The following is a 27732-nucleotide window of genomic DNA, read 5'->3' as shown; positions in this document are numbered from 1 at the left end:
TCTGAAGAAAGAGATTTAACATTCTGGGATTGGACGGCGGGCGCAAGGGCTGCAGCGTCCCCGCTCTGACTCCGCAGGGCCAGCGCTCCTGGCAGCCATTTCCATTCCGAAAGGCCCTTTTCCAGCAGCCGCCCATCAGGCCACCGGAACCGCCGGGCAACCCGAGGCTCCCAGGGCAGGAAGAGCATCGCGAGGGGGCGCCGAACATCCCCGGCTCCCGTTTCCTAGAGCGTCCAACTCTGGAGGAGGCCGCGCCAGCACTTCCGGTCCGCCGCGCCTGGGCCGGATGCGCGTCTCGTCGGATTCCGCGCGCGGAAGCATCGGAGGCGGCGCTACTTCCGGTAGCGATGGAAGAGGCCTCCGCGTCTCGCTCCGCGGCCGTGGAGGCTCCCTCGTCTCCGCAGGCGGCGGCGGGGGCAGAGGAGCCGCGCGGGTGGAGCGAGGCGCAGTTCCGGCACTATAGCTTCGCGACGCGGCCCATCGCCCGGCTGCGCCACGGGGACCCTCGCGCCGAGGAGCTGCTGGAGAACGAGGTGACGGGGGACGCTCCTCGGGGCTGGGGGGCTCGAGCCGCCTCCCCGTCGCGCGAGGCTGGTGCCGGGGGGCCGCGTTGCTTCGGCGTGCCCTCCCTCCGCGCCTTTCCGCGGGCTCTTGCGTGACCTCCGCTCTGTGTTTGCTTCCAGGAGCCGGTGGTGCTCACCGACACCAATCTGGTCTATCCCGCCCTGAAGTGGGACCTGGATTACCTTCAGGAGAACATTGGGAGCGGGGACTTTTCGGTGTACCGAGCCAGCACCCACAAGTTTCTGTACTACGATGAGAAGAAGATGGCAAACGTGAAGAACTTCAAACCGAAGTCCAGCAGAGAGGAGATGAAGTTCAGGGATTTTGTGGCGCAGCTCCAGGAAATCGAGCAGCAGGGAAGCGGAGAAAGGTAACACTAAGGCCTGCTGGTCACCTGACGGTCGGGGACGAGAAGCTAAGGCGGGATGTGCTTCTGGCTTTATTAGGGTTGGTGTATGGCACAGTGCAGTAGCATTCCTGAGTACTCTTAGGGACTAGCTTTCCAGCGAGGAAAGCAACCCGCCCAACGCACTGCTGCCGATGCAGCCTCAAATAACTGAACCATAAGGACCTTATGGTCAGTGTTACCAGTTTTGAACCTTTTGCAAACCAGAGAAATGGTGTGGGTACTGTGCCTGAATCATTGGGAAGTAAAGCAAGCTGAAGTTCCCAAATCTCTTATAAAGAAAACAAATGTAGCTTGGAATTTAAAAAGGCAAGAAGTTCTAAATGAAACGAGATAAGGGAGTGGACGTGATAGTATTTTTCAGGCTCAACTGAAATACTGGAGAAGAGAGCAATTTGAATTACTAAAATTTAATTTTTGAGGAAGCCCTTCACAAAATGAACCTTGAATCTGGGCATTTCATAACATTTATTTCATTGAAGGAAATAACATTCACGTACAGTGAAAAGGAACATTTTGTGCTATTTATACATAGCTTATTTCATTGAAGAAGGAGCTTGTTTAACAGAGAAAAAGAAAATTTGTAATGGCATCATACTATTTTTCTTTCATATTATCCATGCTTTGTGATGCATGGCTGTTTTGCCATTGTTTACATTCTAATCTGTCTATCCTATAAGAAGGTTATTCTATGTGCAGTGAGTCAAATTGGAGTAGTTTGTTTACTCACTAGATGTTATATCTATGGGCGTATTCCTATTACTATTCATTTTGTGATTGACTTTTTATTGCATTATGTTTCATAGCAGATGTTAGTAACTATAATGTGGTCCTAGACCTTTTCACGCTCTTATGAACATTTCTTCAAAAAAGGACAGTGGTGTGTTCACACAACAATCTGATGTAGTGCATAATACACTAGGCCATAAATTAACCAAATAGTCTGAGTTCATGCAACATGCTAAGTCATCACCCATACACACACAAAAAAACCCCCTCCCCTCCTCCCAACTCTAACACAAATTAACACTAATCAGGCTTAGTGCACCTGCTATATCTTTATCTAACCTGATTGGGTTGTATGAGCACAGTGAAATGTACACCCACATAAACACATCCTTCTAATAATACATCACACTGTTTTCCCAGTGCTGTTTACTATCCTGGTAGTTGCTTTCTACCATGTACTGATCCTTGATATTCCAAGTGCAGATAAATTTTCTATAACCTTTTCATCTGTCAGGTGTCTCTGCACTGCCATTCCAAATCCTGCAAAATTACCCAGCTGTAAAAGCATACTTGTTTCCTTTCTTATGTTTCAGTTTTGACAGATTGGAAGGCAGCAGACCTCTGGTTGTATGCTGTTCCTTCCTGTCCTCTATCTTTTCTTTCTGAGGAATATTCTGCACTCATGTGGTGGCAGAGGAGGAGGCAGTGACACTGCTCTGTAGGCCCAGAACTCTGTTGCTTTCCTGCTGCTGAAGGTAAACATTATTTAGTTTTTGTTTTTTTTAAATCAGAGCAATTTTTTTCAGTTGGGAGATGGGCTTAGCAGATAAAAAATCCTGTTATCTCTTGGCACTGCTTTGCCCAGTATAGATTAGTGATACTGAAAGCTGGGAGAAGTCCAGAAGAATTACCAGGTTGAATTCCCTGGACTTCTGATCAGCATAATTTCTGCATCCTAGCGACCAAAGCCATTTCAGTGAAGTCCAGAAAATTAGGGTCATCTAAGAATGATCAGTTAATCAGGAACCTAGTAACATAATGTTTTGTTCTTTTTCAAAGGACCACTAGTCATTTTTTTGGTAATGTAATCCTCATGACAATTCTTTTTCCAGCTCTGTAAGTTAGGTTGTTTGATTTTGTGGAATCAGAATGCAGGACCCAAAAGCAAAAAATCAAGGCTTCACTGCAGTGTTTATTAAACAGTATGTACTGGAGGGGACTTCACCAAGGGATAGTGAGACACACCCCTTCAAACAAAAGAGATGCACTGATATTTTATACATTTCAGGAAAGGGAAAAATGATGCATACATACATATTCATATGATGATTCAGGCATACATGAGTAAGTAATAGATCTCAAGTTACTTTCTGCCCCTCTTGCTATCTACAAAGAAAACAGTCTTACTGAGGAGAAGAAGAAACTTATCAATTCAGGGTGCCAAATGCCAGGAAGAACACATCCTCCTTCAAGACAGATGCCTTGGTTGCTATGGGAATGTTTTGATAAGGTCTTTACAACCAGCCCATTCACACCAGCTCCAAGTCTGCTACACATTCTTTTATGTTTCAGTTTTGTTTAAATGCTCCCATTCATCTGAAGACTCTGAAAACTTACTTTCTTCACCTAAAAATGTATTTTCCTCACAGTTTCTATAAGAAGTATGCAATTGATACAGGCTTTGAAGGATAATGAAAGAGCTAGTTGGTTATAGCTTTGCACACACATTTGCATTTCTTTTTTCCTTACTTTCTGGTGCATACAGGTTATATCTCCAGCAGACCTTAAATGACACAGTTGGGAGGAAAATTGTGGTAGATTTCCTGGGCTTTAATTGGAATTGGATTAACAGACAGCAGGCAAAGCGAGGCTGGGGTCAGCTGACATCCAACTTGCTACTGATTGGCATGGAAGGTAACAAAACTGCCTCTTTGGACAAGTAACTGTGTTTTGTTTTAATGTTCTTTAGAGCTACCTGTTGAGGAATTCCTGTGGACAAAATGTCAGTATTAAGGAACTGAATTCTTCCCAATTTTAATCTTACCAACTATAATTGTCTCAACATATTGCAGTTAAGCTAAGGGGAAGATTCTTCTGTTAACTCCAGAAGTGTTTCATCAAAACTAATTGCTGCAATCAAGTTGGGGGCTGACAAAGGACAAGAGGCAAATTTTGATGAAAATTAAGTGGTGATGAACAGATATGATCCCAGGCTGTTTGGATGTACATGCTTTTGAAGAAAAAAAATTAAAAGAAGTCCAAAAAAAGGAAAATGATGAATGTTTTCCAAAGTATGAAATATGTTATATGCACATTATATAAAAAGCATTAAAATGAAAGAAAATTATGCTTGTTAATTTCAGAAAGAAGAAATACATAGAAATATTAACAAAATCTGGGGACAGAGGCACCTTTGAACATGCTGTTCCTTTTTAAAATTATTATTTTTGAAAATGAAGGTCAGGTGGTCTAGTGGTTTGTGAGCATAAGCATATTGCTAATGTCAGATTTATAGTTTAAATTTCTGCATAATAAATAGCCTAGGTAGATAGCAGCACTGAGACAATTTTGATCTGAAAAAGCCAAACAGCGCCAGACGTGGTTAGGAGGCACGAAGAAATACTACAGGTTGCAGTCAAGACTGGAAATTCAAAAACAAAAAGTCCTGGAAGAAGGCAGGGACATTTTGTTCCCCATAAAAGTCACATAAAGTTACTAGGAGTAGAGCTTGATTTCAAGACATTTTACTGTATTGTTATACCGGTAGTCCTCGCTTACCAATTGCCTTGTTTACTGACTGTTTGAAGTTACAGTGGTGTAAAAAAACAGCTTTGAGACCAGTCCTCTCATTTATGACCATTGCAGCGTCTCACAGTCGTGTGATCACCATTTACACGCTTCCCAAATGGCTTCCAACAAGTAGAATTAGGGAGAACACAGAAGTAAAATCTCAAGTTGCGGTCAGGTGATGTCTTGCTTAATGACTGCGGTTATGTGATTTTCGGCTTACTGACCACAGTGCTTAGCAATGGAGTTGTCGGTCCCAATCGTGGGTGCTAAGCGAGGACTACCTATATGGGAAAAAATGATAACTGAAGGGGATGTCTTTTCTTTGGGAAGAGACTCTTTCAAAAAGTGTATCTGTAAAATATATCTGAAGTCCTCCCCACATCTGGAAACAAGGTGATTGGGAGGAAGCTCCTGCTGAAGGCCACCTGACCTCCTATGGTGTGGCAACAGATGCCCTCTGAGGAGCAGGCACAGTTTTCTGTCCCCTAGCTGGGTCTGGGAGCTGCATATTTTGCCCTGGGTGGCAGCAGCTCCTGGGAGTGGTGACAGAAGCACTCAAACAAACACACAGTTTTTCTAGGAGCTGTCCCAAGTGGTGAGTCTGATGCTGATATTTCTTCCCAACTCCATAAAGGAACTTCTCCTTCCTTTTGAGAGGCTTGAAGGTAGGAATAGGAGTAAGAGGTCTTCACCCACAAAATCCCCCATAATTAAAAAATAGCCTGCAGTGATGCGTTTAGCACCCTATTTTGTAGCAGAATGGCCCAGTTTCAAAAGTGCAGCCAGGGTGCTGGAAACTGGGGGATAAGGTAAGATGCAATGCTGGGGAGCCACAACTGGGGTGAAGTTTGTGCATAATTTGTAGCATAGACCTGCTGGAAATTAAAGCTTACATTTTGCAAAATAATTTCAAAAGTTTACCTTGGTCTTTCTTTATGCAGGGAATGTGACACCAGCTCACTATGATGAACAGCAGAATTTCTTTGCTCAGATTAAAGGTTACAAACGATGTATTCTGTTTTCACCTGATCAGTTTGAATGCCTTTATCCCTATCCCGTGCACCATCCATGTGACCGGCAGAGCCAGGTGAGATGACAAGTAGGCCAAATAACTTTTTTTGCCTAAGACCATGAAGTATAATTTGGAATGCTAGTTTATTACAGAATTCCTATATACCTTTGCATTTCCTCTAACCATCTGCCTGAGGAAGAGTCTAAAGGCATGATGTCTGTTTTAAAATTCTTAGATATGTATAGTCTTCAAATGACCTTGTTTACACAATGCACTTAACTCAGTCATGGAAAGTTAATGTATCACAAGAATATCCTAATCCAAGCAACTAAAGCTGTCAGCTAAATCTTTGTCGGAATGGGGACAGGGAAGCATTAGTCTGTTTGGGGATAAAATAACTCCTTCCAATTGTAAGGGTAATCCAAACTGTTTACTACAGATTAGCTAACAGTTAATTACTTTTTGAGACAGCATTGTAGATAATTCCTGCAAAAAAAAGTTCTCTGTTGCTATTGTCTGTAGATTCCTACAGATTCACAGGGAGGGTCCTAGAAAGAGTGAGGGCTGGATAAGCTCCCCCCATTCTGTCTGCAGTAGTTCCAAATTGGACCTTCCAACAGGGGTTTCTTTGTAAAGTTGCTTGTTGGGGGATCAGGAAGTGACAACATCCCAATTTCCAGCAACTGAAGGGGCTACGAAAAAGAACTGTTTCCCAGCTGACCTGGTCATACTGAATTGTACACTTGTAGTGCCCAGAAGTTAAATGAATTAACTCTGGGAAGAAATGACTGGGTCAGCTGTGTTGGACCAACAGGGCCGTTATTTTTACCAGTCATTAGGTATATTCTGTAAAAGAATCTCTGAATATATATGCAGCTTGCTTTTTCATCATGTAAGTGGCAACCTGTTCCTCATACAGAATTGAAGGGTTACTTGTTCCCCTAAATTTGCGTCTGCTAGATATATTTTCTCCAGAGAAGTAAAAATGGGCCCTATAATAGTTTCACAGATACTGTTTTTTGAAACTGAAAGTAGAAGCTAGAATTTTCAACAGAAATCCACTCCGTTTATTTCCTTTCCCTGCAGCAGGTTCCCTTTGCTTTCTCTCTTCCAGTTGGAGCTGATAATAGATATTCATGGATACCTCTGAATATAGGTAGTCCTCATTTAGCGACCACAGTTGGGACTGGCAACTTTGTCATTAAGCGAAACAGTCACTAAGTGAAACTGATGATGCTTATGATCTTACTTCAGCTTTGCTTTACAGACCTGTGAAGGTTGTAAATGTGAGGGTTGGTCGTAAAGTTACTTTTTCATCACTGTCATAATTGTGAATGGTTGCTAAACAAGGCAGGTGCTAAATGAGGACTACCTGTATATACAGCTTGCTTGAAAGGGGCAGTTTAGGCCATTGAGTCCCAGCCCCCTCATGGAATTCAAATTAAAGCTGGAGTAGATCTAGATCAGGAGTGTGAAATCTGTCCCCATCATATGTATATTTCATCATTATATTATTGATTTAAAATCAACACCTTATACATTTCATCATCCTTAACTGTTGGCTGTATTGGTTTTGGCTGATGGGATTTGGTCCAGTTGCTGATAATTTGCTTCATCCAAAAGTGTTTGGAGATAAATTATCTCCACCTTCTCCAAGAACCTGTCTCCAACAGGATATTAATGATACCAGTTCCTGTTGTAGAGGAGTCAACCATCTTCAGATTCACCCAGCAGTCACCTGCAGGTATTCATTGAAGTCAAAGTTAAGCATTGAGGCAAGCAGTTGCAGCTTCCAAGCAATTTGTCCATAGTCTTGGTCTGGATCACTTGAAATTGAGCACATACAGATGAACTAATAAAATTAGGGGAGACACCATGTATGCACCAGTGTTTCCATCTCTTTTATTGGAACTGTAATAAGGAGAGTGTTAAGAGCCTTCTTGAAGTGCCAAGCAAGGTTGACACACCAGGCTTGCATCTAAGGATTCCACCAACCACTCAAAAAGTTTGTGCAATGGATGTGGATGCTGTGCTTCTGTGTTCTAGTTGTAGCTGTGTTTGTTTCAGCATCCAGGTTCCTCAGTAATCAGGGTACTCTCCAATAAAGGAGAGGATATTTGAGAGCAACTGTATAGATAATCTCTTCCATTACACCATACTGCTGGTGAGATCATTGTTAATCACCACTTAAGCTCTCCAGTTCATTATATCCTTTCGTTGGTCTTTCTGAGTTGGTTCTCCAACCTGTGGAGTTTAACAAGCTCCAGCAAATTTACACTTTACCAGGAAGTAATATTAGCTGTCAGCAGTGCTGATTTATAGTCCTTTCTTGCTACTGTCATAGGCTTAATGTTTGAATTTGTTTCAGACATCTCAAGAATGATTTACTTTGGTTATTAGATTACTTAAATAAGACAGAATTTAATCTTGATTTTAATCTGTATAGCAGAATCCTCCCAAGTTAGTGCCTTATAGATGTCTGGGATTTTATTATATGTGCTCTGTGCTTTTCTTTGCTTAGAGGCATTGATTGATTATGTCTTAAATAGTAAATATGAATGCTGAGTATAATTGTGCACAATCAACATAACCAGTAACTAGTGGAAAGTGGAGTGCAGTGCTTTTGAAATGGGTGATTTTTGTCTCTAGTCCCCGCCTGCTAGTTAAAGTTTGTATAGATGTTCATTTTCCTTGAAGTAACTGGGGTGGGAAGCAGCAGAGAGAATCATTATATTGTCTCCAGTGACTTCCTTCTTCTTTCCTGCTAGGTTGACTTCGACAATCCCGACAATGAGAAGTTTCCTAATTTCCAGAACATAGTTGGCTATGAGACCGTAGTTGGCCCAGGCGATGTGCTTTATATTCCCATGTATTGGTAATACACATAGGATGAGAATGGGGTAGAATGGGCTAGTATGATTGGTGACTGTGGCAGAATCAATTTGGGCAATGCAGGGGGTTCTGTCAGAGGCTGTGAGCCTGACCTCTTTTTCACTGGCTAGGATAGATAAATATTTTTCAGTGTAAGGTGCTTCGTAGAAGAATAGCAATAATCCTTGATACTTGCTCATAAGCAGAAAATATTGGTCCCTTTTTTCTGTCATGAGATTTAAATTTGGGGCATGTCCTTATATGTTCTTATAAACCTTCACTGTGACAGTTTTTGGAAAGCAACTGAATGAAGCAATTGTCTAGGCCATTATCAAGGTTATACTTACAGGTACAGGTGGTCCTTGTTTAATGCCTGCCCTGTTTAGCGACCATTTGAAGTTATGACAGTGCTGAAAAAAGTAATATTATGACCGGTCCTTGCACTTATGAGTGTGACAGCATCCCCACACCACAGTCGCGTGATGGAGTTTTGGCCACTTCACAACCAGTGGGCATTTACGATTGTTGTATAGTGTACCATGGTCACATGATCACCATCTGTGCACTTCACAACTGGCTTCTGATAAGCAGATTCAATGGAGAAGCCGGCAGTAAAATTGCAAGGTGTGGTCATCTGATGTCTCACTTAATGACCATGGCAGAAGTGAGGTCGTAAGTCCATCACAGTTATGTGATATCTTGCTTAATGACCGCATCGCTTAGAGACAGAGTTGCTGGTTCCAATTGTGGTTGTTAAGTGAGGACTGTATAGTGTGGTAATTTAATTCTGAAATTTTTGCAGGAATATGGATATTGCTCTTTAGTCATCAGGGAACGATGCTACTTAGGGACCATTGTACAAGCAATGTCATGATTTTAAGACAATTTTGTCTACTGGTCTGTCCCAAATGGTTCACAAAACACAATCATGTAGTAAAGGACTCTCTTTAACCTGGGAGGAGGCTTAGTTTCAATATTTCAGTCTGCTATTGATCTTTGTCTACCTGCTTTCTCTGCAGGATTTAAGAAGAAATTAGCTGGCAGGAATCCAGTAAGCCACTGGAAGAAATGGAGTTTTCTTTTAGCTCTGTGTAAAAATTCTAACTCAGACTAATGCTATCTGAAGAGATCTTAGTCTGTTCCGTACTTATGGAGGGATGCATTCCCTAATTTTATTTTCTAATTAATATATGCTTACAAGTTGATATTTATTCATTGGGTAACTCAGAACTGAAAAAAATATTATAAACTATAGTTTTCTTCCCCAACATGATGAGGAATAAAAGTAACTAAATCACAATTTAATTATTGTACAAGATGCTTACTACTATAAAACTTATACTGAAAATGCTGAAATCTACGGTTTAAAATTAGGAATTGTAAAGAATTATCTCCTGTGGCTTGATACAGGTGGCATCACATTGAGTCATTGCTGAATGGAGGAATTACTATCACTGTAAACTTTTGGTACAAGGTAAGCATGTCTGAATTTAACTGAATAGCAGCATAAAGTTTTCTAAATGAACTGTTGTGTTTTAATTGCCAAATATTATACAGTGCAATATGATACTGATAATGTTATTGCATCATAAAATTTATATATACATTATTCTCCCAGGATTATTTAAATGGTCAGAATTGCATCAGCTGCTAAAATTGACTTGAATTCTTAACTTGGTTTCTTAAGTATCACCTTAGAGATTACCTTGGTGAAGCTTGCAATATTTAGGTTGAAATAGTGAACTCTTAGTCCTAGGTTTTCTAGAGAGTGGTGTGTGTGCGCTTTTGAGTCAGTGTTGACTCCTGGCGACTGCCTGGACAATCCCTGCAGTTTTTTTGGCAAGGTTGCCCTTGCCTGCTTCTTCCTAGGGCTGAGAGAGAGTGATTGGCTCAAGGTCACACAGCTAGGTTTGTGTCTAAGGCAGGATGAGAACTCACAGTTTCCTGGTTTCTAGTCTGATGCCTCTTCACCAAATTGGCACCCTTTAGAGAGAGATGCTTGTTTAAAAAAATGGTAAGTGATGGTATTAGAAATAGCATTTTTGACCAGTCAGTTGCCTAAACATCTCTTCTTTTTATATCATGAATGCTATTTGGCAGATAAAAAAATATCAGCTCACCTTTTCTCATCCCCGACTTTTATTAGTTTCGTGCTTATTAGTGCTAGATGTATGTGAGTTTTTCAAGCAGTATGAATTGTTGTAAACGTGTTGATCTCGTCGGTTTCCTTTTTATCTTCCTGATGCCCCAAAACCAGGGATATGAATAACAGTGTCCAGATAATGGGAGTCCCTGTAGGAATCTGTTTTCAATTTCATCTTTTTTTGTAATAACTTCATTAAATTTTTTAACAAGAAAGATAAAAACTAACAAGCACTAATATTTAAAATAAAGGAAAAAAAGAAAATAAAGAAAAAAAGAGAGAACAAAGCCAAAAGTGCAGAAAGAAAGAAAGAAAGAAAGAAAGAAAGAAAGAAAGAAAGAAAGAAAGAAAGATTGATTGTCTATAACTATATAAAACTATAACTTTATAAAATTATATTGTCTGTAACTGTTGTTAAAGAAAATTGGAAGTCATTTCCTTATACTTCTCAATTTCACTTTTGTAAATGTTGCAACTTAATGAACTCTTGTTTGAAGAAGGTATTTTCCCCTCCCCACAGGGTGCCCCAACCCCTAAAAGAATTGAATACCCCCTAAAGGCTCATCAGAAAGTGGCTGTAATGAGGAACATAGAGAAAATGTTGGGGGAGGCCCTTGGAAATCCACAAGAGGTAAAGAGTGAATCTCAAACTGATTGTAGTAACAAGTGGTTGAGCTTGTTCAGCTTTTGATCTCATGAAATTAAAATGTAAAGTAATAGCTTAACAAATAATTGAAGACGTTACAGATTTAAAACTTTAAAACATACAACACTTAGGAAGGGAAAATGGGTGGTGGTGGGGAGGTGGTGGAGTGAGGTGGGATAGAGCAGGGTTTCTCAACCTCAACAACTTTAAGATATGTGGACTTCAACTCTCAGAATTTCACAGCCAGCATGCTGGCTAGAGAATTCTGGGAGTTGAAGTCCACACATCTGGTTGCCAAGGTTGAGAAACACTAGGATAGAGCATTCAAAATGTTAGATGCTACTATAGCAAATACTTTAGGTAATCTTCAGATTACCAGCAGCAATTCTCCTGAAGATTGTAGTATTACACGTGTCTTTAAGAGGGATTTTGGTGTTCAAGACAGTCCATGCTCAGCATTTTCTGTCTGACTTGGCTCAAGGAATCATAAATTGAAGCAGATGCCTCATACAACATCCAGATAATTTGTGTTCTGGCCCAGCTACAACTTTCAAGCTAAGTATAAGAATAGCTAAAATGAAATTAAGTCCCACCTTAATTTTTATGTTCACAATTTTCTTTGCTTGTAAGGTGATTGTTCAAAGATTGAGAGAATTATGATATCTAGCATTTACATTAGCATACCTTTCTCCACTGTGTTTGGAATATATAGGTAGTCCTCGCTTACCAACCATTCATTCAGCAACTGTTCAAAGTTAAGACAGTTTTGAAAAAGGGACTGGTCCTTGAACTTGTGGCTGTCACAGCATCCTTGCAGTCATGTGATTGCGATTCACATGCTTGACAACTGATGCGCATTTATGATGGTTGCAGTGTCCTGTGGTCACGTGATTGCCATTTGAGACATTCACAGCTGGCTTCTGACAAGCAAAGTCAATGGGGAAGCTGGCAGGAAGTTACAAGTCATGGTCACATGGTGTCACACTTAATGACCACAGTGATTTGCTTAACAACTGCAGCTGGAACTGATGTCATGTGTTGTTTCACTTTACGATGCATTGCTTAGTGATGGAGTTTCCAGTCCCAATTGTGGTCGGTAAGTGAGGACTACCTGTATGCTGACCAGTTTTACAAAAGATGAATATTCTAAATATTAAATATTTAGAAGTTTCTAGGCATTCAACAAATGTTATCATTGAGGACTACTTAAAAAAAAATTACTGTTATTTGAGGAGAGAGGAGAATTGGCAGGAATTTTAATGAGTGAGCCCCTAAAATAGTTTAGTTATGTTGTGCTGACATTAAATATGTTCATTCTTTTCTGTCTGAGCATACCGTTTTGCAACTTAATATGTCTTTTAGCCTGGTAATAAATCTGTGGATAATAGAGCAATGTGTTTTGTTGTTTTCCTTTGAGCAGGTGGGTCCCTTGTTGAATATGATGATCAAAGGGCGGTATGACTAATCTTGGGCTTCTGCAGGATGTCAGAGCTGTTTCACATACATGTGGAAGATATCAAGCGCTAATATTGCACACAGCACTTAAAAACAGACAGATTCCTAGTCCAGCTCTGATCCACTCTTCCCCAGTCTAGGGGAATGACTAGAACTCCGAAATGTTCCATTCATCCCTTTTTCAGCTTCACCAGACCTTACAGAATAATTCATCCTTACTAAGGAAGAACTCGGCACCAGTAACTCTGTGTTCCCTGCCTGCCTAGATACAACAGTTGGCACCTGGTACTTGATGATATTTATTCGTGATAACATCTTTGTAATTGCCTACATGAGAACTAGAGGAGCAATTTTGATTTTCTCTCTATAATTCAGTGTTAGGAATCAACTTGGATAACTTCCAACTTTAAATCAACTCATCTCTATAATTAGCATATTTTCTTAAAGGCAACCTTTTCTTTGATATTGCAATTTCTTAAAGCCCATTGAAGGATACAGATAAATGAAGGACATAAGTGATGGAGACCTTAAGAGCTTTTAAATCCAGTGTGTCAGTTTGTCATAAACAATATATTGATTTCTAATTCTATAAAACTAGGCCAACACGCCTATGTATACAAATGGACTTTTTTCCACTCAGGACGTTCATAGAATTGGACAAGCCATAGCGAGTGCCCTTTGTTAATAAAACTTGTGTGTCATATTTTTCACTTAACCATGCATGGTTATACTAATTCATTGCACTTTGCCTTCTGTATGCCAGATTATGTGACAGATCAGTTGGTGAAGAAAGGAGAGCAGTAAAGCTATAACAACAAGCTTTTTTCGCCATTTTGCTCTTTCATATGTTTGGAAAGATGTGAGTGTGGGCTTTGTGATTGTATTTCATTAAGATAGGAGTGCAGATTTTAGAGTTTAACTCCCAGATAACCAAGGAACAATTGCTTCATTTGCCGTGAAGTCACTGTTCTATGAAATGGAGAGTTCTGAAGACCCACCCTTAGGGATCGTTTTTTTCCAGCAAGATAGGTTATAGCTAGATTCTGGGAGAACATCTAGATGTAACAACCTGAGTTTCTGGGATTCCCTCCACTCCGGCCTACTGTGAATTCTATAAACAGCTGAAGAAATGTCAAAAGCTAGGATTTCTCAACTTCCACAAGGTGTGTGTCTTGAATGGAACCTGAAAATGCCATGGAGCTTTGTTATGAGTGAAGCCTTTGATTTGATGTAGCTACAAGCCACAGGGAGGCAGCAGAAGACCAGCGTTCCTGATGCTATCTCATACAGACCAGGAAGAAGGTGGCTTTTAGAGAACAAAATTGGACTTGATGAATAGTAATATCAATAAAATCATTGTTCCTGTGGCTGAAACAAAGCAATTCCTGTGTTTAGTCCTTGATGTGAAATGGCACCCAAGACCAGAGCGGTGGAATTTTGCTGTTGTATAGAGCTTATATAGAAAAGGCCTGGTGTCTCATTAGAAGGAAGAAGATGGATTGAAATGCAGCCTTCGGATACGTTTTTCTTTTTGCCAAAGGTGTAACTTTTGAAAACGTCTACATAGTTGGTTTGGGAAAAGAAAATATTGCACTTGAGTAGTGCAAAAGCTTAGTTTACAATGCACTGATAGACAATTTTAGATACTGTTATCTTTTTTTTTTTATCTTGTGTTTTTGATGTCTTGCTATTGGGGAAAATTGTGTCTGTGATGTGTGAGAATATGTGAGAAATACATAATATCTTCTGAAGTGTAGTTCTTAAAATACAACTATTGTTGAATGACAGAAATACTGACTCCCCTTTGTTCTGCATGTTATGTATTCCTCTACTTGTGGGAAAGGCAATCATTTGAAATCTGGAACTCATTTTGAAGACCCAGTTGTGATTGTGTTTCCATCATCTTGTGATTTATATGTAGGCTAAAAGATAATCATTGTTACTAGTGAGATCTCTCCCCCCCCAATTAGGGTCTCTAGTTAGATACTCTCATATTTTTGCATCAGCTTATCTAATCAAGTCAAGTGTACATTGAATCAAACATGAAATTGTCTATTGCAAAACAGAGCAGTGTCTCCTCTGGACAGTTATAAGATCTTGCCCTAGTGTTTGGCTTGATGCTTCCTTCATATCCCCCTTTCTGACCCAGCTATCTGTTCACTTTTGTTTGGGAGGGGTGAGGGACAGATCCCCACAACTGGTCCTGTTCCATTTCACAGAAGGATTTCCAACAAACATTTCTTTCATTTTGCAAAACAAATGTAAGATGCAATTAACAGATTCACTAGGAACATTTAATGATAGAACTTGGATATTTTAATATATAGTTTTAAAAATGAGATAATAAATGCATAGGAGTATGACAATACTTTTTCATATAAGATGTGACAAGAATTGGTAATATTCAGCCAAAGTATTGGTTAGCTTTGCCAAAATCAGTATATGAAGTTAACTTTCCTTATTGTCTCCTTGTAATTGTTGTATCAAAAGAGCATTTCCATTGCATCAGGCTTTTAAATTGTGCTAGAAACCAACACATAAGTTATAGGGTCTCCATCTCAGAAAATTACCCACTTTGTTGCTTTTTATATCTGGAATCATGTCTATTCATTACATATGTGTATGGGAAGCTTTAAATCTTGACAATAGTGAATCTGTCTCAGCACACACTAAAAAATGAGAAGTAGATTCATTCTAGTGAACAGACTTGGATTTATAAGTGATGGGAAATAATTGGCTCAGATCAATGACTTTCAGACAGAATAATACATTTATTAACCTATCTTCAGTTTTTCCAACATTCAGTCAGAATTTGCTTTCCTGTGATTAAAACCCATTATTCTGGGACCTGCACTCTCTGTGAAAGAGGATAGATTTGACTGTCTCCTTTGTGACTTCCTTTCAGATTATTGAAGGGTGCTGTATACTTGCCTCACTTGTCTCTTCCTCAGGGCTAAGCATTTCTGATTCCTTCACTCTTTCTTCATAAGTCTTAGTTTCTAGTGACCCAATTGTTCTTTGACCTTATCTGAGTCCATTAAAAAAATTAAGAAAAAAGGGATGTGGAAGCTGGCATGGTGCAGAAGGTCAGTGATATTACTAATAATGTCTTTGGTCTCCAAATAGGCTGCATAGATTTTGTGGGGCATAAAACTAATGGGAGGTTGCTGCTTTGTGCAGTAGTCCCTAGCATCACTTTCTGAAATTTACCATCCAAAAAGAAGCCCCATGAAGTAACCTCACCCAAACCCAGCTTGTACAGCCTATCCCAAGTAATGGATGGTATCAAAGCCCACTGAGAGCTCAAGAAAACATACAGGATTGCATTCGCCCATCTCATCAAAACTCAGTGGTCAGAGCAGAATACTTACGGTACATATGTGCCAGATGGAAATGCATGTAGAAGATAATTTCATCCAAGGGTACCTAAAATTCCCTAGCAATCACTTGTTCTATCACTTCTCCAGGAAAGGAATGTTAATCACCAGCATGTAATAGCTGATATTTTCCTGACCTTCAGGAAGGATCAGATGGCTGCTTTAAAGAAAGAACGGTGTGTGTAGGAAGATGGGAACGCCTTTCTGAACTCCCAGCATCCTTGCCCAGCTGGAACTGCATATTACATCTGGCAGGCCACAGACTGCCCATCTCTTTCTTAGATCCAGCCAGGAAATCTCTCCCTGTTATATTTACCATATTTTTCCGACAATAAGACGCCCCCATGTACAAGACGACCCCCACTTTTCCAGCCCAAAATTAAAAAATAAATATTTTAAAGATAGTGCAGAACACATTTTTATTTAGTAATTAGTTAACATTGACCTGGTACACTCGGTGGGAGGAGATCCAAACTGTGTCTCTGCAGCTCTATTTCCATGCTCTTTTGCATAACTGATTACATTCAATCACGAGTGAAACTGCCGATAGCTTGTCTCTGCAAACAGACTTCCTCCAATTGGTTTGTTCAGCATCAGCTGACATCAGTTACATCTGGCTCATGATTGGAGGAAGTCTGTTTGCAGACTCAAGCTATTTCATTCGTGATTGGAGGCTAGCAATAGGAGGAAGCCTCTCTGCAGAGACAAAGTATGGGCAACCGCGTGGTTCTCTCCTCGGCTGACTTCCTTGAATAAGACGCCCTTCAGTTTTTAGGGTCAGGATTTTAGAAAAAAGTATCATACTCGGAAAAATACAGTAATAAACAATGAGCTGCAATGATTATTTTTATGTATTTATTAATTAGATTTATACCTGCTGCTGTTCAGAAACTCTTGGCAATTACAATGCAATAAAGTGTTAAGTGGAGGGATAAGAATTTGTACATATTGCAAGATTTCATTAATAAGAGATTAAATCTCTTTAGAATGGTTGCCATCACCTCGTTGAGGTAGTATATATAAGCAGTATAGTTCTAAAGACACTATTGACAGTGGGAATATCAATGGAAGAAAAGTCAAATTTATGGATAATATTACACTAAGAGAAAACTGATAAAAGATATTCTATGGATGGTATATTATTCAACCATTGATTGCCAAAGTAGACAATTTGTTTTCTAAAAATTGTTGGAAATGCAGTAATCAGATTGGAATAATTTATTTCATATATGGTGGCAACATTATATAGCCCAACAGTTCTGGAAAATTATTTATAATAGAATGAAACAAATTTTAAATATAGATTTTTTCTCTTCAACCTATTTTAGTTTTAACTAAAGATTACTAAACCTTATATTCTCACAAATTATACTGAACTGGCTTTGGACATGATAGCAGCTGCTAGGATTTTCTACTTCTCATTGGAAATGACAAACAGTTCCTTCCATAGAAGGATGGCAAATTAAGTTACAGGAGTTTGCATCAATATCAAACTAACTTCATATTTGAGAAACAAATCTGATACAGAATTTAATTCAGCGTGAAAATAATTTTTGGACTATATGTTATAAATGAATTTGTACCACATTCAAAGTTTGGGATTTTTCTAATATAAGGCTATAATATTTAATTTGTTTATGATCTATTAAATTTGCCAAATTTCTTAAGTAAAAAATATTCCAATTTTTTATTTTGGTTTACAACTTGAAATTTTAGTTAATTTTTGTACAGTATTAATGTTAAAGCTTCCAATTAATATATACTAATATATCATTGATTTATATCAATGTCATTTTGAAATCCTTTTAGTTGATTTTACAATGCTTTTAAATCTGTTTTTCCTAATTTTTCCCTTGATGCTACCTGTAAATTTAACAAAAAATACAATAAAATTTCAGTAAAACATCCATAATTAGAATTAAAAATGGGAAAAAATATAAAATCAAGCAACAAAGTAGCATCATTTCATCCTCCATAGGTTCTCCAAAACAATTCAGTTTTTAAAAGCCTTTGGAAAGAGTTGAATATATGTGATTGGCTGGACTTGACTAATTACATGCAGATTTTAAGAATTTGAAAGCATCCTCCAATAACAGGATTATGCAATGTTCTGGATCCTCACCACCTAACACTGCATTTGTTGAGGAATCTATGTCATAAATGACATGATCCACTTTAGGCTTGACATAACTGGGTCACACCATACTGCTGAGGATCCCACTTTATTTATTAATTGTGAGAATTACAGGCTGTCCCAATCTATTACAACTCTGGGTAGCTTGTAGAATGCAACAATTAAAAAAAAACAGTAAAAAAATGACTATCACCAAAAGAGAAAGTCTGGAAAAAATGGATGCTCATTTAAAACACAAATGTGGTCCATCACCTGCCCTAACCCAGGGTCTGGGAATAGACCCAGGTTTTAAGGCCTTGTTTGAATCTCTAAGAGTCTTGGGAGAAATGGTGTTCCCTCGAAGAACTAGAGCCTATGAAGGGCTTTGTAGGTGATAACTATCTCCTCGAATTGCACTTAGAAGGCTCCTGGCACCAGGGCAGCTCATGGAGCAGAGCTGTTACATGGGCATGCCGTGGCCTGTCATAACTGCTACATTCCGGACCAGCTGCAGCTTCCAAAAGCAGCCCCATGTAGAACACATTGCAGTAGTCCAATTGCAAGGTGAGGAAAGCATGAATGACTCTCTTAAGTGCCTCCTGGTCTAGGTATGGGTACAGCTGGCACATTAGATGAATTTGTGCAATGGTCTTTTCAGCCACAGCTGCCACTGGCTGCAAGATGACCTCCAAATTGTGCACCAGTCCTGAGGGGGGATGTACTATCCTATTTGGGATCAAAGATGGAATTACTCCAGACTCAGAAGATCCTACCATCCAAAACCACTCTGGATAGGGTTGAACCTAAACCTGTTCTTCCCCATCCAGAACTAGATTGCAGAATGCCCAGGACTATTTGTAAAAGATTTGCTGAATAAGCTAGAGGATACAGTCGTGGACAAGAAAAAAATATTTCTTTGACTCTAGTACTGCTGTTCAATGATGAACTTTAACCTCTCTTGGGCTTTATGATATGATATAGCCGTAGGCGGTGCTACCCCAGGTAATCATGTATCCTGATGAGCTGGTAGCAGATGATTGGCAAAGAGCAGATATGTCTGGTCCAGCAGAGATCAGCTATCTGGATAAGAAATCCAGCCCCTACAAAAGTGGTTGGGGGAGGATGTTGCTTTTTCAATTTAAATTTTGGAAAAAAAAAAAGTTTTGAAATTGAAATTGAAGCTTGAATAGCTTCAAGGCCACTGTAGACAGGACGGGGGAGGCTTATCTAGGCCATTGCCTTTTTTCCTAATGATTATCTGGCTCCACCGTTGGAGGTGAAAAGGGAAAATAAAACATTGCCTAGAACAGCTCTGTTTCTGCAGATCTGCTGTGGGCTCTAATCTTTTGCCTGCTTAACCTTTCTTTTGTGTTCTCATGGTGTGATTGATTCGGGGAGGTTAATCTACTGTGGCTATAACCTATAGAAATATTCTGTTTTTCTTTTACTTACATGAACTTGAAACAGTTTCAAGCCACCTCTTTTGAGGTCAGGCCATATTAAGTCTGCTTTGGAAACAGAGGGATCTACCAAATCTGAAAGTGATGTTACTCAGTGTTCTCCTCTAAGCTTCTACAATAAGACTTTCAATATTCATCTATACAATTTTCTTCTTAAACAGAAAAAAATCAGTTGCAACAGGAGTGTGATTTTCATCAGCTAAGAAGTATGTGGGAAAAGATTAATCTACTCTCCCCATTTCTATGACCTTAGTCCTAATTTAAAATATTTTGTGTTTGCTAATTGATAAACCTAAAATGGAACTCACTTAAGTGAGTGATCTTAATAAATTCCAGTTCATATGTTATGTTGCCATCAAGTCGGTGTCAACTCTTAGCAACCAGATATATTTTTCTGTATGCATATTATGTTATGTTACATTATGTTATATTTATGTCCTGTAATATAACATGTTATACAGATTATGAAAGCAAAATTATAATCATGAAAAAATGAAAGCAAGGATCCTTAGGTAAAGAATCTATATTAATTGTTCTAAAGTATACAAGTGGATGATTTAGAAAAGGAAAAAAAAAACCACTTGTTGATTTGGCTATCTTAAAATCCCAGCTGTACATGAACAAAATTGGCTTGGCTATCCTAAACCAACTACAGTTTGTATAGTTGAGAGTTGTGCCCTCTTTTTTCCTATGCTGTATGCAATGACTATGGAGCTTCATGCTGTAGTTCCTCTCATTGACAGTGTTGCTGCAGAATGCTGCAAGAGGAGACCAAGGGATCCCTAAAATTTGGGTGCCAGTAGGCACATTTGGAATTTTGAGAGCATGTCGTGGGTACAGTACATGGGTACAGTACATTCATAAATGGGCTGCCATTGAAGCATGATCTGTCAAGAGGCCAATGGTGCTCTGCCACCCACTGGAACTCTTGGACAACTATAATTTCCCACCTTCTTGTGTCTTTTTTTTCTACACAGATAGTACATTTTCATAAACCACACCACCTCTTGGGTTGAAAACTAGTGATTACTGGGCATTAAAATATTAAGCTAGGAAGGAGGCACTGGCAAACCACTTCCGATATATATATATATATATATATATAAAGCACCACCAGCTGGGTCAGAGTCGATTTCCATGTAATCTAGACATAGCATCCACTGTATTAGAATAGCTTGGGATACGATCATCAGTGTGTCCTGCTTTGTTTCCAGGGTAGATTAATGGTTATTTAATCATACGTTAGCCATTCATCCAAGTTCAGGTGTCATGGAAAGACCTGATAAAACCAGAAACAATCCTTGGCTTAGAATAAGGTGAAAACCGCAACTCAGCCACAATCCAGACCGTTGTCCCCGTGAGCAGAGCAGGCTTTGAACCCTTTTGCCATTGTGGATGCGTAGCTGTCCTCAGGATGCCATTCATTGCTCCAATTTGCTGGGCGGTCTGCTTGAGAAATGGAAGGACATGCGCTGGAGTCTCACCACTCCATGAGCAAGTCTGTGAGCTCTAATTATTGCCTCACAAAGTCAAATATTTGTTGCAAGCAGAGGATGAAGTGACAGAGGAGGGAGCAGCTATGGAGGCTCTTGCAGAATAACATGAACAGATGCCCGTATGCCTTAGGGAAACACAGTTTTCTTCTGCAAATCAGAGCTTTAAATTACAAGGCTTTTACTGATGCCAACAATTGTGGGAAGTCATTTACGTAATGATTTCTGTCACTGCTGATTAGACAGTAGATGAAAGAAAGAAGTTTGACAATTAGGAATGAATGGTCATTAATCAGAAACTTGGTTAGGAAAAGAGCCCCTTTTATGTTTTATGTTCCAGAGCAGCATACATTTGCACCTGGCAGTCCACTGATGGAGGCAATCCAGTCTTTTTGTGCTGAGAGATACATTCCCAAGCTGGTAGAATTTGATCAGAATTTTGCTGTTGAGATGATTTCAGGGGATTATCTACTAATAACAGATAAAACCACCCAAACAGGATAAATGGAGGCCACAATTTTATACAAACAGAATTGGATGAGGGGGCTTAAAGGCCAACTAACCTGATTCTTAATCAATCCAGGAAATCCTCTGTTAAAGCATGCCCAGGAAAAGGCTGCTCAGCAACAGAGACCACCTCCCACCCCCCAATCTGTCCTTTGATAATTGGTTCCATTGTCAAAATGTGTTTCAGCGTTCAACAGGTACTAGGGCTGCCAGATGTAATCTGCAAAAATCTGGATGACCACTAGATGTCAGAAAAGAGGTATTTTTCTGTATATCTTTCTGCCATCTAGTGGCCATCTTGGGTTTTGCAGACCACATCTGGTAGCTCTAAAGAAATTGAAGTGAAGATGAATTGACATAACTCTGCAAAAAGGATGTACAATGCATCTGGAATGTGTGTATCCCTGTCAGAAAACAACTAGGCATATATTTGCAGTGCTTGAAGGCAACATATGAGGCTTGGTGGAATGAGTAGCCTCAGCTGATGAGAGATGGTGAAGAGTTATTAGTTGTAACTAAGGAGGCACTAAATAGGAATTTAACTCCCATAAAGAAAAGAGTTAAATAAAAGAGCAAACCTAGTGGGTGAAAGTGATAATCAGAAACAAGGTATAGAAGATATATTATCCTATAGAGATCCAAGCCCTTTCTTGGCTTGGCACAGTTTCCTGGGAGTTGTCCATGCTGTAGGGCAAGCTTCCTTGAAGGAAGGGGTGTTACATCCCCTCCTCAAGAAGCCATTGCTAGAACCAACTGTCCTAGACGATTTCTATCCAGTCTTCAACCTTCCCTTTTTAGGGAAGGCTGTTGAGAAAGTAGTTGGGCTCCAGCATCAGAAGGTCCTGGAGGGAACAGTTTATCCAGATCCCTTTCAGACCTAGACATAGACAACATTGGTTGCCCTATTCTGTTCCCAACTGGGACAGGGTGGTGTGACCATCCTGGTTATTTTTGTTCTCCTGAGTCTTCCTGAAGACTCTCAGCAACCATTATAACCTTCTGGGCTGCCTGTGGGTATTAGGTTTGGGGGGCATTGCACTTTAGTGGTTCTCCTTTCTCTGGAGTCGGTTCAAGTTGGTATTGGCAGGGGAGGAGACGCTGAGTCTAACACCTCTGATAAGTGGAGTGCCACAGGGCTTGATGTTCCTTCTGTTTCACATCCACATGAAGCCTCTGGATGTTGGTTTGGGGTTAATTGTTACCAATATGCTAATGATACCCAGCTATATATCTTGACCCCAAGCTAATCAAGCAGTCCTGTCAATGAGCTATCCCTGTGGGAGGGTGGGAGGGTTTGGATGGGGAGGAACAGTGTCAGACTCAACCCTGGTAAGACCCATGTGCCTGTGGGGGTATTTGGACCCCTGGATCCAGAGATTATCCATTTTTAGCCCTGTGTGGTGTGGCATTACACGACTTGGGGCTGTGCATAATTTGGGGATCTTTATAGACTTAAAGCTCCTGTTTGAGGAGCAGATGACAGCTGTGGTTAAGAAGGCCTTTGCACAGGTTCATCTTTTGTGCCATTCATACCCTTTTCTGGACCAGGAGGCCCTCCAGACAGTTATTTATGCTTTGGACACTTTGTGGACTATAATAACCCATTCTACATGGGACTTTCCTTTAAGACCACTAAGTAGCTGCAGCTGGTCCAGAATCTGGTGTCCCAGGCAGTTATGGGGCATACCACTTCTGGTCTGGGAGCTGCACTGGTTGCCAGCAAACTTCCGGGTGCAATTCAAGGTGCTGGATATCATCTTTAAAGCCCTTCTTGGCACAGTGCCTTAGCTATTTGAGGGACTGCCTATTTCCCATAGTGTCTGCCTCTCCTATTCAATTTGACAGAGTTGGCGTGCTCCAGGTCAATCACTAAAACCATATGAGACCTAGGAAACATGCCTTTTCTGTCTGTGCTCCTGCACAATAGAACAGCACTTCCCCTAAGATTTGCATGCTCTTCCCACCTTATTTTAAAAAGTTCTTAAATATGTTTTTCTCCCAATATTGGGCTAATTGATGGTGGGGTCCTCAACAATACTCTTGTTGTGTGAGGTATATTAAATCTTCTGTGTCTTTTATCTTTTGATAATTGTGTTTTTTAAAATCTGTATGCTGCCCACAATCTTTTTAATTTACAAATTCAATAAACAAACAAAATAAATAAAATTAAAAAAGAGTTCGAGTTCTGAAGCCTGAAGAAGCAGGGGAAAGAAGAAAAACTACTGAACAGGAAATAGAAAGGTGAATCTCTGTAGGACAAAAGGGTGCAGTTGTGCCCTCTAAGAAGACAAAGAACAAAATGATGGTAGTTGGTGACTTAGAAATTTGAGGAACAGAAGTAAGTGCATGTTGATAGCACCCATCAGCCTATGATGTGTGCTATCTCCAAGAAGCGTGGATCAGGGACATGAGAGAACCCCCCCCCCCATGTTTTTATTAAGTCCATTCACAATTATCCCTTCCTGCTAATGCATGTGTACATAAATGATGCTGTAAAGAGCAGACAGACATGTATTTCTATGGATTTTAATCTTTCTACAGAAGATTTTTAAAAAATTAGGTGAATGAAAATGAAAATGAAAAACTGGTTTTGGAAGTGGTGTTCACAGAAATGATTTGGTTTCTGCAATCACAATCTGAGTTATTTATATGAAGGCCTGCTAATTGAAATGGGTTGTATCTCACAAAAACTGCTAAATGTACTGTTGGCTGAAACATAGCAAGCTTGATCAGGAGGGCTTCAAAGTGTAGTCCTTTGGGGACTGGAGATGAAACTGTGCATGGATAAAGACAATTGTAATATAGAAGAATGGGAAAAGGGTGCTGGAATGGGGCCTATTAAACCACTTTAAAACATTGACTCATAAAGTTCATGCCTTATTTCTCTGCACGCTATTGCTTTGAGTACTGGATATTAGCAATCTGAGTATGAACCTTTAGAATATAGTAACTCAAAGAGACAGTTTGTTCAAAAGGAGCAGAAGCAACACAAGGGGTAACATTAGAAGTATTCATACCTAGTCAGGAATCCAAGCAAACGAACTTAACAATGCTAAATAAAGTATTGGAGAATGAGTGAAGCCTATTGTTGAGGTCCACTATTACCCACCCAATCAAGGAGGAGATGTGGATGCATCCAAGAGCCAAATTGCAGATCTTTCAAAGAGGCATGAAGAGATGAAAGAGATTTTAATTACCCCAACATCTGTTAAGAAGTAAACTCTGCCAAACATGGTCCTTCAAAGAAATTCCTGACTTTTATTAATGACAGCTTTCTTTTTCAGATGGTACAGAAAGACATGAGAGGATCAATTCTTGACTTCATAACCAATGGAGAAGTCTTAGTTAATGAAGAAGATTTAGCAGGAATACTGAAGAGAAAGTGAACATGTAATGTGAGAGTTCTTGATTTTAAGAGAGAATAAAATTGATTGAAACTGAACCTAGGACTTGGAAAAATGGACTTTAATGTATTTAGTGTAATGGTAGGTTGGATTCTAATGGGAAAAAGAATTCAAAATGGGTGGGAGATTCAAAAAGGAAGTCAGAAAGGCTCAAATGACCTGTAATTAACATAAGGATGCTAGGAAGAATAAAAAAAGTTTCTCCAGACATGTTGAAATTAAAAAAAGAGAAATGTATCAGTGTACTAGATGCTCAGAAAAAACAGAAGTACTTAGTTTATATTTGGGGTCAATCTTCTATGAAAAGAGATGTTTTGCTAGGCAATTAAAGAACAGTAAGAAGGATCAGGATTTCAGCTAGCAGCTGGACAGAAACATGGTCAGGAGATAGTGACAAACTCACTAGTTTTGATATGGCGCCGCTAAAGCATCACTAGAGAGCCAATAGAAATGTCTTCTGTACAAACAGCAACTTTGTCTTATTTGGGTTCAATTTTGTAACCTTACAGGGGGCGAAGAGCTATCAAACTTGTTTATGCTTGTTGATGAAGATTGGAAGTTGCTTCTTTACATATTTCTTTTCTTTTTCTTATTTCACTCTTTCCTTTTTGCTTCTTCTTTTTTCTTTTTCTTTCTTTGCACTTTTTATTCTCTCTTTTTACTTTCCTATCTTTCTCTGAGTTTAGTTTAGATTAGTTTTTATTACTGCAATTAAAATCTCTCTCTCCCTCTCCCTCTCTCTCTCTCTCATCTACACATACTCACCTGTAGCTGTCAGCACAAAACTTTCTCAATAATCTTACCAAGAAAGTGAAGGTTGGCAACTGGGTGATAGTTGTCTAATATTGTTGAGTCCAGGGATGAACGGTTTCTTGAGAAGGGGTGCACCACCACCACCTTCAAGGCTGATGGGAATGTCTCCTCTTCCAAAAAAGCATTGATTATTCCCTGGACCCAAATTGTCACATTCCCCTGACTCCTGAAGAGAGCCAAGAGGGACATTGATTGAGCCCCTGGATGGGATAAGTCATACTAGAGGGCACCCTTTCCACTTCCTCAGAGTATACAGGCTAAAATGTATCCCAGATAACATTGCCAGACCTTGCTTTAAATACTTCATTGGTTTCTGTCTATGAAGAGTCAAGGGAAGTTTATCAGCAAGATACGTGAAAGCAGTTGTGTCCCAGAATATACAACAAATTAAAAAAAAAGTGTGTGTGACAGAAAAGTAGATTAACAGTAGCGACAATGACTTATAAGGGATTCATGAACTTCATTTCCCTCTGGAAAGGTTTATAGATCAATACATTCCTGTTCCTGAAGAGATTATTAGTATCTTTGGAGGTGCAAATGCTCAAGAGAAACATTTCAGCTTGGAGATTCTAAGGCGTCCCCCTTCATTTCTGAGCAATCTTTTGACATATTGATGCTTGGCAGGTGCACAACAAACGTGCAGAAAACTTCATATTTTTAAGAAATGTCATCTCAGTGATTCCACTGTGATAGCTGGAGAAGCTGTTATTATCCATGCTGTCAAAAACAAACCTATTACATTTATATCTACTGCTGGGATTCTATTCAGAAGGACTCAGCACATGAAGAAGGGAAGACTGAACAGAACATTTACACCAATAATACTCTTCAGTCCCTGTCCAAGGAGGATGAAAATGTGCTTCTAGAACTACTGGGGAAATTGAAGGAAAATGGGAGAGCAGAGGTTCTTGATTATTTTGGTCAGAAGTTGAGAAAAAATATTGTGTCTAACTATGTCAAATAGTTCTGTGAATGGGGGCAATACCATATATGGCCTTACCACAAAGGCATCAGGCAGTATGAATGCAATGTCCAAGAGTCTGTGCAGAAGAAGGAAGCAAACTCAGATAAAATCATCCTTGTTTTTTAATTTTCTTTGCACATTCTATCCCCCCAAATTAAGGGGACCTGGGAATTATAATCTCTCATCAAAGTATTATAGCATAGAGTTAAACCTTCATTCTCATTTTATACAACAGGAAAAATGCAGACAGAACATGTAACCAAACTTCAAATAGAACTGAAAATCAAAGGCTATGGAAATTCCAGCAAAACAAAACTGTCCATTTTTATAAACACAGTCAAGCTGTTTCCTCAGCAGATGTTATGAAAAGAGAAATGTACTAAAATCATTCCCAGAAGAAACCTATTATCACATAATGAGAATACAAAAATTTGTAGGAAAATGTCTTCCTGAGTTAAGGGAACCCTAACCTTAACATCTGGGAAAAAAACTTCTGGACATTCAGATGAAAAGGAGCATTTAGACAAAAGAACCCTTTCACTGACTAAAATGAACGCAATAACGAAGGGGCCTGAGTATTCTAATGAGCTATGCTGTTGGGAATATTTGGTCTCAGATGGGTCACCCATGATGGTCAGATCATAGATAACTCTGGACAACTCTCCCCGATCACATCAGCCCGTCCCACTAGATCAGGCAGGGAAGGTATGCTATGCGTTCCAATGTCCAGGGACTTGCATTTGGTGGGTCCCAGGAGGTGGGCCTTCTCTGCCGTAGCTCCCTCCTTGTGGAACGTTCTTGCCCCTGAAGTTAGGCTTGCCCCTTCTCTGCTGTCGTTTAGGAAGTCCCTCAAGACCTGGTTGTGACATCAGGCCTGGGGGTCTTTGGGAACTGGAGACATTCTTAGATGATTCCACTGTGATTGATATTCTGCCCTCTCCATGGGGTTTGTATATTTTAAAATTGTTGATAATATTTTCATTTT

General features: G+C 39.7%; 1 protein-coding gene across 3 annotated transcripts; it reads left to right on the top strand.

Annotated features, from left to right (window-relative positions):
- Window positions 1-295: 295 nt before the first annotated feature.
- Window positions 296-25037, top strand: HIF1AN (hypoxia inducible factor 1 subunit alpha inhibitor). Of its 3 annotated transcripts, none has more exons than XM_088144266.1 (8): window positions 297-533; window positions 684-934; window positions 3465-3613; window positions 5431-5576; window positions 8270-8376; window positions 9783-9846; window positions 11036-11146; window positions 24851-25036. In XM_088144266.1, exons 1-8 carry the CDS (start codon window positions 348-350, stop codon window positions 24950-24952), a joined length of 1116 nt encoding a protein of 371 aa, XP_088000392.1. In that variant the 5' UTR covers window positions 297-347; the 3' UTR covers window positions 24953-25036. The 3 variants fall into 3 exon arrangements, with proteins under 3 accessions (XP_088000393.1, XP_088000392.1, XP_025028791.2); XM_025173023.2 differs by lacking the exon at window positions 24851-25036 and adding an exon at window positions 12582-13994; XM_088144267.1 differs by lacking the exon at window positions 11036-11146 and having other exon boundaries at window positions 296-533; window positions 24851-25037.
- The last annotated feature ends 2695 nt before the right edge of the window (window positions 25038-27732 follow it).

This window comes from Python bivittatus, unplaced genomic scaffold (genome assembly GCF_059951505.1).
Source record: "Python bivittatus isolate LINGU-HERP-01145 unplaced genomic scaffold, Pbiv_v1 ctg000400_np1212, whole genome shotgun sequence".
NCBI classification, from domain to species: Eukaryota; Metazoa; Chordata; class Lepidosauria; order Squamata; family Pythonidae; genus Python; species Python bivittatus.
The sequence above is the reverse complement of the archived record's forward strand: the minus strand, read 5'-3'. Positions and strand labels throughout refer to the sequence as shown.